The sequence below is a fragment of the Lissotriton helveticus genome, chromosome 3_2 (genome assembly GCF_964261635.1).
Source record: "Lissotriton helveticus chromosome 3_2, aLisHel1.1, whole genome shotgun sequence".
Classification (NCBI taxonomy): domain Eukaryota; kingdom Metazoa; phylum Chordata; class Amphibia; order Caudata; family Salamandridae; genus Lissotriton; species Lissotriton helveticus.
This window is the reverse complement of record NC_136062.1, coordinates 326,345,764-326,363,634: the sequence shown is the minus strand read 5'-3', so window position 1 is coordinate 326,363,634 and position 17,871 is coordinate 326,345,764. Positions and strand designations below refer to the sequence as shown.

Genomic DNA, 17,871 nt, shown 5'->3' with positions numbered 1-17,871 from the left:
GTAGGGCCGGCGCTGCAATTCCCTATGGGTCCCCTAAAGGGTCTCTTTATCGGAGATTTTTTTAAGGACTGCCGGATGGTGCATGTGGGTGTGTGGGGTGTGGGTCTAATGAGGGTGAGAAAGAGTGTGTGCAGTATGGTGGAAAAGTTAATAAAGGGTAAACATGTAGCGAATATATGAATTGTAAACCCTTGGCAGATAAACTGCTAAATATAATCTAGTCCCAGAGGCACACTATGCCCAGCTGTGAAAAGGTCATAGGTCAACATGTTTCGCGCCTGTGTCTCCATAAGGGTCGTTGGCATTTCTTCAGGACCAGAACAATAGTTTATGAAGTGCACGTGATAAAAAATGTTTTACTAAACCCTCTAGATCAAACAGGGCGGGGCAGTTACCTGTAAACCTATAGTATGGCTACAGCTGTATGATGAAAGAACGCTCCTGATGAAAACCTCGCCTTTTTGTTAAGGAACCTCCACCGGCGAGAGCCAGGGATGTCCGCACATTACCAGAAAATTCACCGGGGTGCTGTCTCCTCTACACGTACCCCCTCTGTGCGTCTGCCATCTTTTTTGCACAGGTGACTTTTTGTACTCCGCTATAGGAACAGTGTCCCCTTGTGAAAATGGATATTTGAATTGAATCAAGCGAAGGCGAGAGGAAATAGCTGCTTCACGGTGGGCCCCAGGGCCTCTGTCGAGTCATCCTCTTCAACCTCACCTACGTCTCCCTGCCATGTTGCCCAAAGAGCGGGTAGTGTCGTGGTACCATGCGTGATAAGTGACTGGTAGATTTGTGTAATTATATGCATGCCTAAGTCCCCCATTAGCAGCTTGCTTTCCAGGCAGCTGTTGTAGGTCACGTAGATAGGTGGCTATGGCATGGCAGAGCTGTAGATACCTATAGAACTGACTATGATGTAGCTTGAGCGTGGTCTGTAGCTCTTGGAAGGATTTCAAGACTGGTCCATTCATAACATCACCCAGTGTGGATACCCCTGTGTCATCCCATTTTTGGAACACTTTTAGTAGGCAACCTGAAAAAGAACGATACCATGCCACAAGGGAGTCTCCCGGGTCAGTCTCCCCCACCACCCATCTGCCAAAGGGAACACCGCCATTGGGATATATCGACCTGCTTGTAGGGGGAAGAAAGCACAGATGAAGAATGCCCCTGACACCTTTCAGTGGTTGGTCAACCATGTGTTGACTGGACTGGAGGATTTCAGTGCTGCCTACCTGGATGACTAGGTGTTCATTGCCACTTGGGAGGAACATCTGCACCTCCTCTGGGATGAGTTGAAGGCACTGCAGAGGGCAGGGTCACGATCAAGGCGATTTAGTGCCAGATCGGGCAGGGTTCTGTAGTGTACTTGGGACACTAGTTTGGGAGCAAACCGGTGGAGTCCCTACAGCCAAAGATTGATATCATTCTGGCTTGGGAACCCCCCAAGACCCAAACAGAGGTGAAAGTCTTTTTTAGGACTCACAGAGTATTACAGGAGGTTTTTTCAAGGGGTATGGCAGCATTGTTGCACCCTTGATAGAGCTGACTTCCAGGAAGCAGCCCAAGAAAGTGGGAGCGGGGAGATCGAAGGAACGAGGAAGAAGTGTATCGTATCCGCACCATTTCCCGATGCATCGCCGAGTCACGGAGAAGATGCGTGCCGCATCCGCACCTGGTCCCGACTCATTGCTGAGCCACGGAGAAGAAACGTGCTGCATCCACACAGGGTCCTGATGCATCACTGAGAAAACTATTGCAGCACCTGCCGTGTGGCTGCCAACATTCACGCATCGACTGGATAATCGTATCGCATCAAGCCACTATTTTGTCACTTCGCACCGGATCGTCGCCACGCATCGAGGTGCCATCTTGTCGCATCATAACTGAAATGCAGTGAGAAACTGACGCATCCCCGCCTCTTCGTAAGGAACAGGCGCATCGCCTCCCCTGTGCTGCAGTAAGGAACAGGTGCGCCGCCTCTCCCGAAGCAAGGAACTGACGCATCGCCTTCCCTGGGACCCTTTTGTTAGTTTTGCGTGACACATCTAAGGTACTTTGTAGGAAAAGTGTTGCATTTACAACTTGCATTGAACTGAACTATTTCTACCATTGAAGAGCCTATTTTTTATACTATATTGTGGATTTTTGCCGTTTGTCTTGTTTAAATAAAGAATACTTATTTTTCTAAACTGGTGTGATGTCCAATTGTAGTGTCTTCACTGTGTTACTGTATGTGTTCACAAATGCTTTACACACTCCCTCTGAGAAAAGCCTGTCTGCTCATGCTAAGCTACCAAGAGTTGAGCGGGGGTATTTTAGGAGTGTATCCCCCTTATCCTAACTAGAGGCAAGGGTCCCTATTTGGACAAAGGTGCAAACCATTGTCAACTAGAGACCCCCATTTATAACAAGCCTGCTCTATAGTTAGGCTCCAGGGCCCAAATCTCCTGAAACAGGCAAATATGAAACTGGTCAATAACCGACACCAAACAGGATCACCAAGCTTGGGAAACAGACCAGCCACATTCCACATCAAAATTTTTATATTGGCTAGCTTCTGAGTTTGGATATGTGTTATAAATGTCTCTGTTTCTCTCAAAGGAGATAGGCAAATCAGGATTTCCAGAGGTGTTTATATACTGTACATGATTGACGCCCATACAAGATTCCATATTCATTACCATTATGGGGTTTCTTCTCTCTCCCAGTCAGTCCTCCCCTGAGAGCCCCGAATCGCTATCACTGTCTCTGATATCCAGGGCAGATACAGGAGGGGCCTCATAAGGTGGTCAAAGTTTAAATTGCATTTGGGTGTCCACTGGAGGGTTTTTTCGTAGGTTTTAATCCCATAAGCCTTATTATTTTGTTAATTTATATGTAATATATTGAGAAATGAATTCCTCTCTGGGTGATCCCAGCAATGATCCCCTGATAATGAAGTTATCTATACAGTGAGTGTAATTGCGATAGTCCAGCTTTCCAAGCTTTACGGAGAGTAAGCTTGTTCCAGTAAATCTTCCCTTGTGGGCTATCTCTGGCTAAATGTCCAAGAAGAATTACAATTGGTAGTCACTCTCCTGCGTCTGAGTAATTACGTCCATTTCGGGTTATGTCATCTATATCCCAATGTAGTGGTCAATATACACTACATTCAAGAACCACTTAGACATTATCATTAATGTAAAACCAAAATATTAGCTCCACGGAAAGGTAGCCTTCTCTATGGTCAGTAATGTGGTTATCACCCTGGTACACATGTTTGAAGAATAAAATCATGCAGTTAGAAACTGAAGTAGTAAATTACACTCCTAATGCAAATACACTACATATTCATTTTTATTACACATGTGCAGGTATCACCCAAATGCATTGAAATCTTTTCATTGGAGTTTAAACCCAGAGGAATGAGTCTAAAATCTGACAATATACTTCGACTCCAGCCCCCACAGCTCTAGTGTTCCGTTACTACCTCTTATGTTAGTGATTTCTCTATCGAAACCAACACATCATAGCAAACAGCTATTCTAGTTGTGTTGATCAAAATAATGCCTTGCCACAGTCATTGTTTGTCATGATTTTGATTGCTGTCATATATTCCAATATACGGTTTCTCACAGGTTTCCCTACGTACGTTTTGACACAAGGGCAAATCAAACAATAAACACAATAAACGGAACTGCATGACATGTCTTTGTTAATGATAAATTCTATTGACTATTTGGAGTTTCTGTTCTTGCATGCCTTTTACATTTGAAGAATACTTGTCGTCTGAATAGATCATTGTGTGTTTTAGTATTGATTATCATGTTACTACCCAATAAGTGTCTTAGTGATTTATTTTTATTAAGATGATTTTTGGATGTACAGTCACATATTTAGAGAGAATTGCCTCTGTGTGCCAGACATGCCAGTTTTTCTATAATATTCTTTTAACATTGTTAGTCTTGCTGGTGTATCTGATGTGAGGGTCTGTATTATCTGGGTAGATAGGCAAGTAGCAGGGAACTAAAGAGATGTTCTAGTCAACGTTTCTGTCTTGCGAATATCCGAAGTGATTACTTTGCGACTGTATCCTCTGTCAAGGATTCTGTACCGTCTGTCAAGAATCTTCCACGCTTCCTAAAATGCTTCTGGGAAACTGCAGTTTCCTTTACCCCATAGTAGTTCCCCACATGGAATGCTGTTCACTTGATCTCTAGGATGTGCAATGTGGGCATGCAGAATGCTCTTACCTTTGATCTTCCTGAGATAAGGTTTAGTTTCTAGATTATTACTGCTGTTTGGAAGTCGTTCTAAGTTGGAGATCATTGTTTTTTAAAAAATATGTACAAATTTTGTTGCCGAACTTTCAGTTCCCCTACATAATACAAATAGATCAACAATATATATATACAAAAGTACTACATGGTCATTATAGGCCTGAGTGATATTGGCAACCTGCTCCTCCCACCAGCCTATAAACATGTTATTGTAGCTGTGGGTGAAACATGTCCCAATTGCAAAAAAAAAGTTTTGGGTTGAACACAATTGAATCAAATCTACAATAATTTCAGTATGTATTAACAATGTTACTGATCTAGCTCTTATGAATGTAGATATACAAATTACATGTATCCAAGGTTAAAACTGTAAAATCGTCCTCCAAGTGTGCACCTTCTATTACTCTAAGCAAGTCAATGCTATTCTTGATATAAATGTAGCTAGGTTAAAAAATGTCTCAGGAAGTTGTCAATATATCTGGATGTATTTTATAATAGTCTACCTATTGATGACTCTATGGTTCTACCATATGGGTTACTTTGAGGGTCCTCAAAGTAACCCTCCCCACCTTTACATGTGACCCGTGGTTGAACAGCAGCACTAGGCTGCTGTTTACTTTACACTAGATTTACATGTCACTACCCTACGCCTACCTAACACCTCCCAGGCCCCCGACTGCCACCATGCTGGCATCAGTGCCGCCCTCGGGCAAACCACAAACTACCTTTTTAGCCTCTGGGAAAATGTTTGCAAGTATCCATGAAATAGAGGATGGGTTTTTAGATTCAGTGCATTTAAGGAACTGATACTTCTACAAATCTATGAAACTTTGATCTTTCTACCCCTCTTATTTGCCACAATATTCTTTGACTGGGTCATAGACTTCTTTTCAATTTGCTACCCGCAATATGTGTCATTAGGTTGCCTGTATTTTTCCTCCAGGATATATACATTAAAATGCACAGTGGTGGTTTCTCTAAGTATGGTTCTGCTTCACTTTCCTAAAACTCTTGACACCATAGGCAGATTTGTAAGACATTTTTTAATCTACTAGCTTAGTCTGGTAAGGTTATGCATACCAATTTTTGTGCTGATCCGTGTAGGGGAACAGTTAATTGGGGAGTGAAATTCAAGTATTTTCCATTACAGGTCCCACTGGACATTTGCTTGCATCCAGAGCAAAAATTGCTGAATAGATGCTTAGCATGAAAGTAGAACGTTATTCAGAAATCATTCTTTTTTGGTTTGGTATACATTCATTCAGCAGTTTTTAAGATACAAGTTCAAAAAAGTCTCCAGGAGAGCATGCTTGGGCTAACATTTTAGAATATCTCGGCTTTTTAAAATCACAAGGCAAAAAATCACGAATCCTGTCAATCACATTTTTATTAAATGTGATTGACCGGAAAGGAGCTGAGAGTTTTTTTAGCCAGCTCAAAATCTCAGTTTTTAACTAATTTGCAAAACTGCTCTGTGGAAAAACAGGAGAGGTTCCTGACCACATTGGAGCAGTGAAGGCTAGCCAGAGGCATTAGAAATTTGCCAATCCAAACCAAAAAGAGGAATTTAAGCACTGGAATAGCTTTCCAGCAGTACAGAGACTACTATAACCTAATGACAAAATTGCACATATATCTGTGAGATGCTCATTTTATTTGCTTAAAAATTATTTGCTGAAACCCCTTAAATATGTCATGAACCCACTGTGAATTTTCAAAAACAGCACATTGTATTTGAACACCAAACATTCCAATGTTAATGCAATATCCCTTGTTTTACAATACTGTAGGCACATACATAATATACTGATGGCAAAATGTAATCGAAATTGAATTTTACATAAGAGTAAGTAATAGTTTCACAGTTGTTTGTGTTTTTCCTATTCCTGTATAGCCAGCACTTACCAACAGCGACATCATGTTTGTTAAAATCCATTGTCCATGGGAAACATTGTGCAAATATGCGGAGAGACTAAACATCAGAATGCCTTTCAGGTATAGTATTTAATCTTCTTTAATATATAACTACAATGACATATGAGTAATGCAGTGTTTTTTCATATTACTGTATATCGTACACCATGTTTTCTTTCACAGTATGGACTTCACTTGCCATCAGTCTCTTTTTAAAAGCATGCTAACCTGTTTCTTCATTAATAGGGAGGATTATGTAAACTAAATTGGAAATATTGCATTTTCTTCCAATGAATTTTAAGTTTGTGTAGAGCACTAACTTCTCTAGTAGTCTTTGCAACTTGAACCAGAAACGCAAATATGATATAGAGTGGATTATCTGCATAATATATATGCTAAATAGGCAAAAATACTTGTTGAGATATAAGGTAAATGAGTGATAATGTCCTGATTGTAACTTTCATTGGTAAAAGTTCAATAATAAGATTTAAACATAGAGTTCATAAATATTGTGTAGGTAGCTGCACTATGCCTGTTGACCACCACCACAAAGCGCAGCCCAGTATGTATAGCAGAAAATGTAACTGTGCAAGTTTAGTTGTAGTGCAGTCAGAGTGAAACCTGTTAATTCATCTGCGGCACACTATATATATATATATATATATATATATATATATATATATATATTCTCACAAAATGATCCTTCAAGCATGAGAGCGCTCGACAGTGTGTGCTCGACCCAAGGGCTGGATCATAGCCCAATTATTAATTTTAAACACAAGGAGGGCGGCACAACTGGATACTTATTTAGAAGCTTTTATTACACAAACACTCCACCGACGCGTTTCAGCCTCACGGCTTTTCTCACGGTCAGCAAGTCCCTTTTTGCTTTTTGTTTATATACTGCCCCATCGTAGCCATAAGGTGGCATTATGGGATACGTAGTTTTTCAAGCATTTTGTTTCAACAATACATTTAAAACAGACAAAGGACTGGTGTGCTCTGATTATGCAAGTATAGTACTTATCGTCCTTAGTTAGTTCACTTAGGGCATCTTTATGAGTTCATAATTTCCTTACTGCAGTATTGGGTATAGTACCCTATTACAGTCAAAAAAAAAGTTTATGCTGAGTTCAAATTCACTCGAGGTGTATGTGGAGATCCTCTCCAAAGTTCATGCCTCTGGGGTGTTTTGTTCGGAATTGAATTATGAAACGTGACCCCTGGGGCTTTTCAAATTATGTGTGGGGGGGCTCACAGCCTCCACAGCCCCGGGGACCGCCACCCCCGGGGCTTCTGTTTAAAAAGAAATAGCCTGTGTGGGGGACCTGAGCCTCCCCACACACCCCAGGGACCACCACCTCCCCAGGGCTCTACATATTCAAAATAGGGGGACCGTAATGGACCCCCAAGCCCCGGGGACTACCGCCCCCCTGGGGCTTTTCATTAAGTGGGAGGGGGGCCGCGCGGCCCACCTCATGGAACCAATGATGGCCCTGGGGTCCGCCACCTCCCAGGGCTGGCTCCTGCAGTGTCCCGGGGTGCCTACCCCTGGGACACTGTAGTTTGCTTTGGCAGGCCAGGAGCCTCGCGGCTCCTGCCCTGCCATAGCAAAATTGGTTTGGATTTTAAAAGAGAGAGCAGGGAAAGAGGGCATTGTAAAGAGGTGTTCAGAGCCCCCACCCCTTTGTACAACAATCTGCAACGCAGCTCTGTGGCACTTATTGGAGGTACCTGGTGGGCTACTTGGTCCCCTGTGGACTTCAGGATTGATGGGGACTTAATTTCTCAACTTAGAACGGCCACAGGACGCGTTTACACAGTGGTGAAGGGAGGGGATGGGGCCTGAGGTGACGTGTGCAAACACGCCCTGTGGCACGTTTTAAGTTGGGGAAATAATTCCCCTTCAATCCAGAGGGACCCTGGGGGCCAACTAGCCCCTCAGGTGCGTCCAGTAAGCACCACTGCGCTGCTTTGCAGAGAAGTGGTGCAGGCCGTGCCCCTTTTTACACCTCTCTGCAGTGGCGCTTACTGGAGGTACCTAATAGGCTAATTTGACCCTAGGAACCCTCAGGATGCAAGGGGACTTAATCTCCCAACTTAAAACGGCCACAGGGCGTGTTTACACAGTGGGGAAGGGAGGGGATGGGGCCTGAGGTGACGTGTGCAAACACGCCCTGTGGCGAGTTTTAAGTTGGGGAAATAATTCCCCTCAATTTTGAGGGCCCCTGGGGAACACTAGCCCACCAGGTGCTTCCAGTAGCCGCCGCTGCGCTGCGTTACAGAGAGGTGGTCCAGGCCGTGCCCCTTTTTACACCTCTGTGCAACGCAGCTCTTTTACAAAAAGGTGCATAAAACTATGCATGAGATCCATAGACTTTAATTGATTTTTTTTCTGAAACATGCGAGGGTTCCAAATGATATCCCATTTTTTTGTACGTGCTAATAACAAATAGCAGCCCTGATTTACACATATATTTTTTAAACATTTTTACAATGTTCTCTCAACAAGGAGGAACTTAGAATGACATTAATGGGGCAGCCCAGTAATACCATTCAACGTTTTAAAATTAATAGTCTACATAATTCATTTGTATCTTATTTCCCCATGAAAAAGCTACTCAGTTAATTTCCTATATAGTTGTGTTTATACTTGTGCTACATTAAACAATAGAAAAAAGTGATGGACAGAATTTTCCTCAACCACTGGTAATTACTCTTGCCACATCTCAGTCCATAGGTATTTTGGAAACCATGATTCCTTGGCCTGGGTCCACACATATGCAAATCAATGATGACCCAATGGGAACAGTCAAGCCCGAATTGCGAGGTTGGGTCCTCCCTGAATCAGAACACTAGCAACCCGGGACTGGTGTTGCACTAGTCAGGGCTCATCGGTCAGCTATAACTTGGTTCCAGTGACACAGTGTGCACGTGACCCACGTCTGTGCATACCCATCCCATTTAGGCCAGCACACTAAAGTATACAAAGAAAGTGATGGATAATCTGCTAGAAATCATCTCTGCCCCATGTACATATTCTGGCCACATCCCAGTCCATCATTAATTTGCACACCATGCCACTTCAGTTTGAATACAGCCATATGCAAATCAGGCGTGACCCTGCTCCAATGGGAATAGCCCAGCCTGAACTGCCAGGCCAGGTCTTCCCTGAACTAGAACACAAGCAAGCCAGGACAGAGTTTGCCCTAGTTACCTCTCATCAGATATAGCTTGCTTCCAATACCACCGTGTGCATGGGAACCACATCTAAGCTTACCCGTTCCACATAGGGTGGCACACTACTGCTTGAATGACTCTTATTCACTGGTAATTACTCAGGACTTCATCCCAGTCATAGTTATTTTGTAGACCATGCCACCTCAGTTTGGACTGTGCTCCTGTGAAAACACTCCATCCCTAACTCTCAAGTCAAGTCCTCTCTGAACCGGAACACTAGCACCCCAGGACTAGTTTGATCTACTTAGCGGTCATCAGCCAGGTATAGCCTTGTTCCAGTGATACAATGTGTATGAGACCAACATCTGGGCGTACCAGTCCCACTAAGGATGACACACTAAAGTATACAAAAAAGTGATGGATGTAATGGCTAAAATAATCTCAGCCACTGGAAATTACTCTGGCGGCATTCCAGTCTGCTGACCCAGCGGACATTTCAAGCATTGACAGAAACCGTTGTCACAGAATTTCCTGCACAGCATTGTAGGTTTGATAGATGGCCCCATCAACATTATAGAGCTGTAATTGAAATGTAAATTTTTTTTCTTTTCAAAAAGAAAATTCCAAGTGTTTTTTTGTTGTTTTTTTTATATAAAAAAGAATAGTGCACCCCTTGCCATGGGAGATTCTTCCCATGGTGAGGGAAGCAGTGGGCATTTTTCTGTGCCAAATACAGCCAGATTCTTCTGGTGGTGATGGACAATGAAAAGCGTCTACATATCCACCCATCTAAATTAGGTGGGTGGACATACAGATAAACCTCTGACGGCCTTTATTCCATCAATCCATTAGGGGAGTTTGAAAAAAGTGGGAATGGAGTAGTCTCCCCATCTTCAAACTATGATCTTCCCTAATTTAAGTTGGGCAGGCGGACCATTATGTTGGTGGCGAGGGAACTCCGATGATGTTGCAATAGAGTTCCCTCTCTGCCATCTTATAAATTGAGTCCTTTATTTTGTAGTTTTTCAAAGGGCTCATGCATGATTCCAGGTAGTGTACCAAGGGCAGAAGAAGAATTGTCATTATACCATATACAACATAGCCATACTGGTACTTTGCTATTAGTAAAAGTTGGTTACATATAAATAAATAGAATCTTTTTTAAAAGCAATATTGACATTTCTGTGATTACACCCTCAGAACAGTCTTTCACCTAGTGGTAGTAGTGTAATATATATACTGTCACCCCTCTATTACCGAAGCATGAAGATAATGGGGGATATGTTTGTACTCTCTCAGTCAGCAACAATGATTCGGATGCATTATAGTCCGTCAGCTTTTTGCCAGCTATGCCACTCGAGACAAGGGCCAGCTTTATGCATACCAGGCTTGCCTCTGCACTGAAAGGAACAGTGCAGGCCCAACTGCTAGGCCAGATGCTCTCTAAAAATTAGCACAGGCAACTTCAGACCATTGTCAACCTTGTGAGGTGAAGCTTTAGTCCTGTAGCACAGTGAGCATGGATGCATGTCTTGTGATGCCCTTTGCTGTTGCAGCATTCAAGTAAAACACACAAAGATATTGTGTGTAGAATGATTGAAAAACTGACTCTGGCAATAGTTTAAAGGTGCAGTCTAGTCTGTAATGTTTTTTGCTCTCTGTTTCACAACAGACAGAGACCAGTCATAATTAACCAGACTTGAACCAACCCCATAGAAATTGGCCAGCCTGAGCAGCCAGGCCAGATCTTTCAAGAAAGGACAATAAGCAGCCCCAGGATGGTACAAGTCATAATGAGGTTCATTGATGAAGTACAGCTGATGTCCTATTGTACATTAAACATGAGGGCCACATCTGAGTGGAAACCAAGACTTTCAGAGTATACAGGAAGGAAATATTGTTTCTCTCCCTGACTTTTAACTAATTATTCAAAAACTGCAACACTCAGGGGCCAATTCACAAAGGGCCTCTGCACTTGTGGAGGAGACCCCGCTGCCTTAACCAGGGAGCCTGCAGTCGTGGTGGGGACCTGCAATCGGCAACTGCAGTACAGAGGTCCAGCCACTACCACGTGGCCTCCATCATGAATGCAGAGGCCTCGCAATGTGTAACTGCAGTACAGAGGTCCAGCCATGACCGCGGGTCCTCCATGACGAGTGCTGAGGCCCGCCATCAGTGATGGTAGTACAGAGGTCCAGCCCGACCGTGGACCTCCATCACGAGTGCTGAGGCCCCGCAATGTGTAACTGCAGTACAGAAGTCCTGCCACGACAACAGGGCCTCCATTGCGAGTGCTGTGACCCGCCATCAGTGACGGTAGTACAGAGGTCCAGCCCGACCGTGGGCCTCCATCACGAGTGCTGAGGCCCGCCATCAGTGATGGTAGTACAGAGGTCCAGCCCGACCGTGGACCTCCATCACGAGTGCTGAGGCCCCACAATGTGTAACTGCAGTACAGAAGTCCTGCCACGACAACAGGGCCTCCATGGCGAGTGCTGTGACCCGCCATCAGTGACGGTAGTACCGTGGTCCAGCCCGACCGTGGGCCTCCATCACGAGTGCTGAGGCCCCGCAATGTGTAACCGCAATACAGAGGTCCAGCTCGACCGTGGGCATCCATAACGAGTGCTGAGGACCCGCAATGTGTAACTGCAATACAGAGGTCCAGCCTGACCATGGGCAACCATCACGAGTGTGGATGGCCTTTGTGAATCGTACCCTCAGTTTTAAAGAACATATATATTGTGTCCCTTCCCTCCATGTGCTATGAATCAGAAGAAATGAGAAATGCTGGGCTTTACAAATATATTTTGCATTTGTGAAGACTACGAGAAACAAACTGACAGATTGCTACTCAGGGGTTTATTAACATAAATCTAATCCCATGAAGCCACAATCGCTCTTTGTGCGTGAAAGGTTTTGCGCTTTGCTTCTATCACACCCTGCATTATCTCAGAAACCACAAATGGATTTGCAATTTTCTATAACTTGGTGGACTGTTATTATTCACCTTAAAGTATTTGGTACTGGCACGTAGTATATTTCCAACAATCATGCAAGCATAAATGTGAAAGTTTACCAAAGTCCTAGCACAATGGTAGCCGTCCTCGATGACTCTACTTTTACAAAGCAATGTTTTCAGCTAACCTCTACTATTTTTACAGGAAAAAATGTTATTACTCTGACCGGAGGAGCAAATCGATGGGCAGGTTGGTGGGTGATGCACAGTTTCTAATTTTGCCAGATAATCCATCCTGCAAGCAATCCATAATAGCAGTTGTACATTTATATGACAAAAAAATACAACAACTCAAACAAACGTATCACACTTCATTGTCACATGAATTGGGATTCTAGGAATGTGTAAAGTGTGATACCTTTTGGGTACTAATTACATTGGTGCATATATTACTATTTCAAACACAGTTCAGAGTAAAACAACAAGAAATAGGCATTATTATGTTATATTTTTTAACATGTATTTGGCTCTGTAACTGCTTTAAGCCTTTGCTACTGAAAGGCCTCATCCTTCGATTTTTAAAGTTCACATCATATACACATGCATCCTCCTTTATTTGTGGCAATCTGGAATTGGAAAGCTAAGGTTTTTACCAAGAGAGAACAAATACATGTAGAACTCCTTTATAATATAGGTAATATTTTCATTGACACGTACAATGTTGCTAGTTGTGTCAAATCATTTTGATATAAATATTTAGCCTTTTACATTGGCCGAAATATGAGATCAGAAACATATTTTATTTCTACGTTTAGGAAACCTTTGTTAAATCAGTCATCACTTTTAAGTAAGTGATTACATGCCAGATTACACAAATTTGCACTGGGGCCGGGCACGTGTGCAGCAATAGTTTTGCACAGGTCACTGGGTGTTTGATGCAACTTCCAATGCAAAATTCCCCGTGCAAAACCTCACTGCACTGATAACAATATATGTTAGCTGGCCCTTTATGTAGAACGTCTGTTCGATAATAACACATATATAAATTTTCAACTGCTTTTTTCCTTTACCTTGTATGCTTATGCTTGCTTCCTGGTCATATAGCCTAGAATGCACTACTGTAAGTTTATAGCTTGAATTGAAGTAATAAAACAATTTTGGCTGAGCTGTGTAACTATAAAATGCAAATCCTCCCAGATGGACTTTTGCTTCCGTCCTTCGAGAATAAGTGCCAGCTTCATTTTATTTTTATTTTTCATTTTGGTAACTGTTTAAATCTGAAGCATTTCAAGGAAAATGTGATTTACAGAAGGACAATCCAGAATTCTGCTTACAGTATGCTTGCAAAAAATGTAGCAGCTAATGTTAGCAATTTCTTTTCTGTAGTTAGCATGAACATTTTAATTTCCGCATGCAAGCGGGTGGTGTGTTCGAGGATAGAGTGGGTGGAGGAATAGGTAAGCATTACAAGACATCTTCTAATTGGACCCCTGCCTGCTTTCTTCTCCATGCTCTTCCTGTCTCTCGAGACATCTAATCTATGACTGCCTAGAATGCTAATGATTGGGGCTGGATTTCATGCATTGCACCAATGAGAAGCAATTTTGAACTTATGACCCTGCTCCTAAGAATTTGCTCTGGCATACTAGTGTAAATGGGCATGAGACATTAGTGCAGCAAAAAAAACATTTATACCATTTATATTTACCCTTGTCTGTCAGTTATGTGGTCACCAGTACAAAATTGTCCACTCACCAATGTAAAATATGTAATCTTGCCCCAGGTCTTTGAATCGCCAGTTACATCTCTGCTATCCTTTGATTATGTTTATTGTTTTCAAAATAATTTCAAATGTGTCATTGTTATGAACATGACATTCCTAGTTATTTCTGATTTATCGTAATGAAAATTTTAGCTTAAAAATGATATGTATTGCTGAAAATGTAATTAGATGTTTGTGTATTTTCTTCTGTATCTACGAGAATGTCTGAATTCTCATATTTGCTTTTGATGCATTGATAGAGATTCAAGAACAATATATTCATGCAGATTCTGATGGTTCAGTACCCCAATGCATCTAATACAGGGGAATGTGGCTATGCCTGTGGGAACAGGCCTGATTTATGGCAAGTCCAATCAGACATCTTTCTGTGGTTGAACGCATGAGTAGTACTGAGCAAGCACAGTTTACAATGTTCGTAGAACAAGATACTTGTTTATGCCTTGGTTTTAGGGAGCGTTCAATGCATGAGATCCATCCTGAGATCCATCCTGAACTGTGATTGCCTAAAATGCGGATAAACATAATTTGTTAATTTATATGATGTTTGTGTGCTCAGTGGATTTGTGAGAGGATGATTCAAATATCAAACATACTAGATGTGCATGTTTAATCTTTTATATCAAATACGGGCCTCTTTGACCACCTCATCATAGTTTGAATAATCTAGAATGCTTAGCCTGCTTTAAAAGGGATTGTCTTGTACACGCATACTCTCCTAAGCACTAATGCAGATTTTTGGATATCACAAGCATTTGTTGATGTTGTCAGAGGCCCTCTTGCATGTGACAGAGTTCTCACCCACTTATATATTAAGTAGTTTACCACATCTCTTATCATGAAGCCTTCAATATGCTTTTTATGCTATTTCATCCCAATTAAGGGCCTTATTAGGATGCCGAGCTGACTCACGTCCACCCAACAAAGTTGTGGAATCGGGACCAACTGACATCCAGTTGATGGTCCCGACCGCAGCATTACAATGCGACCGCACCATGTCTCTATAGGAATTTGCGCTGCGGCCGTAAACCAGCCAGAGCATAAGCTCCCATAGAGAAAAGGGAGAATCTGTTCATTCCTGCACTGCCTGGCAGGCACCTCAAGGTATCTGCCATGCGGTGCAGGGATTAACGGGGGCACCATAGGGAGAAGGGGGCCCTGCTAGGGGCTGCCCAACTCGCTGTCCGACGGGCTTCCAAAGTATAACATAGAAAGCCTGTTGGAAACCGACATCGTAAACCCAACGGCGGAAATGATTTCCATAGGGAGGCTTCCAGCCGGCCTGTTGGATTTCTTGAGCCCATCGGAATCCAACCGGAATGACCGGCCGATTTCACTTTGGACCGCTTGCATTGTAATGCGGGGGTCGAAATAGAAACCCTCGATGAGACTCGGAAAGCCTCCAACATGCGGTCTGAGACTTTCAGAGTCTCTTCAGAATGAGTCCCTTAGTTGCAGATGTGTCGCTTCTGATTGTTGGAGATTTTGCCAACAGTATTATAAATGTTTTACCATTTCCTTAAATGAGACTTCCGCGTTCTGTTTCTATTTACCTAATTTAATTTTTTCTTTTAGGAGCATCACATTCTGCATTCCCACTATTAAACTGAGCAATTGACTGTTGGAATTATTGCTATTTGGCTCATGAGCAAAATACTTATAGCCTAAGTATGAGTGGGATGGTTCATTTAGACTTGTAGGTAAACTCCTGCTTATGTATTGGGTCACAATTACGGGTTAAAAGGTATTTGATGATTATCGGATGCGCTAAATACCTCAAACTTTGTTACCTTTGGGTAGGTGAAAACTGCCAACATTTAACAGGGGAAATATGTGCGTTAATTACCATACCTATTGGATTTTGGCGCAATAAACACTAATATATGCATGTTATTCCCCACAAACTCGTAATAGGTGCTAGTCATTGCACCCTATAAATATTGTACCTTGTGGTATTGGTATTTATCAGGTTCTCTAAATGGCACCTGCACTTGTAATCAATGCCTCACATTTAGCCAATTCTGTCTTTTTTTGGGGTCAGCGCAGATATACTGTGGACGTGGCATTAGAAAATCTGCCTTAAGTTACAGTAGTTATTGAGACCGGTCAGTGTGATGTTTAAAAAACAGATTCCATAAGCTGTCTATCAGTTAGCAGACAAAAACGTAAAGGATGAAATTTCAATAAAATCAACTTTTTTTGCATAATTCGCATGAAGGAATGAAAAGCCACACTGACCTTCATAGGGGTAGGCCACTAAGTGCTAGATGTACTAACATTATTAATACCGATTTCCTAATTGCGATTCTGTCCTAATTACAATTACCATATAGGCAGTCGTAATGTATGAAACAGTTTTTTCATTAGCGATGACTAGTGGCTCGCAAATAGACCTACCTCATGCATAATAATGTGGTAAGTCGCATTTTGCAACCCATTAGTAATCACACCCATCACAGGGATGGTGGCCTGCTGAACACCATTGCTTTTTGATAAGCAATCTTTTTTTTTATGGAGCCTATTTTCCTAAAAGGAAAATAGGATGCATTTAAAAAGTAAAAATCAAACTGGGCAGTTTCATGTTTTTTAAGAGTAGGCAGTGATCTGTGGGAACACTAGCTGCTCCCAAAAATATTTGTATGTACATACTCAAAGGGAAAGGGGCCCTGTTACAATCATGAATGATCATCAGTAGGCCATTTCACATACGTTTATGATGAAGTTTATTTGGTTACAGATGGGATGTAAATGACATATCAATGCTGCACCAGGACACACAGCCTGCTCGCTCTAACTGATCGATCAGGCAAACATAAACATTCTGTAACATCGCACACAGAGGCTGAGCCAACAGGTATTATGGCAACTAGGGAGAGAATGCAGTATAACCAATACAGAATATAACAGGTCCTTTAGGACCCTTTGCCCTGTACAAATGGGTTACCATCAGTTTTAAACTGATGGTAAAATATTACGGTTTTGCAAACAGAATTTGGTCCAAAACAGTGATACACACCATACCGATTCGGTGTTTGAAAGGATTGCCCTAAACACTCCCTTTCTAAATTTTAAACTGCAAATGCAAAATGCTATTTGGTAACAAGTTACTGAATCGCATTTGGCATTTTGTACATTTAAAAAAATACTTTTCTGGTCCAAAACAGGCCAATTCTATGAATTGGGCCATTTGCGACCAGAAAAATGCTTAGAACATATGGCCCTACATATACTAAACATGACCTTCACTGCCCCTGTATAATGAATTTGTTGGAAATAATGCAAATTTCGAATCTACCAAAAAGCAATGTGACCTTTTATTCCTTTGAAAGAAAGAAAATATAAAGGTCTACTCATACCTTGGAGCCCATGGCTACATGGAATGGCTTTGTGGAAAAAATGCCCTGTATTCCGTAAGTAGAACATTATATTTAGGTAATTAGATTTGACTTCTAAGATTGCATTTTCAATTTACACAGGGATACTAATATGACTCTACCCATTTAGTTCCTCATTGTCGAAGTGGTGCACAATCTCTCAGGCTCAGCTGCAAAAAGCTCAAATTGACCAGTGGTATCTATTAACACTGGTACTTAATTACATTTAGGGATGCATTAATTAATCACAGTTTTCAACCAATACCTTTGATGTTGGTGTTCAATGGTGGTACCAGTTTGCTCGATATGTCCCAATGATTTTTATTTGCAGTTCTTTTCATTCATAATCCACAATTCAGACAATTTATTTTGTTCCTCCGACAGAGTACTTCTTTGGAG

At 42.0% G+C, this 17,871-nt stretch overlaps 1 protein-coding gene across 1 annotated transcript in view; it reads left to right on the top strand.

The window, feature by feature from the left end:
* The window catches only part of ANO3 (anoctamin 3), a 1,634,736-nt gene that overhangs the window by 516,593 nt on the left and 1,100,272 nt on the right, over positions 1-17,871 (top strand). The window contains exons 4-5 of the mRNA XM_078684212.1: positions 6,160-6,260; positions 12,524-12,568. Of these exons, the coding sequence (XP_078540338.1) occupies positions 6,160-6,260; positions 12,524-12,568 (146 nt within the window). The remainder of the gene's footprint in view (positions 1-6,159; positions 6,261-12,523; positions 12,569-17,871) is intronic.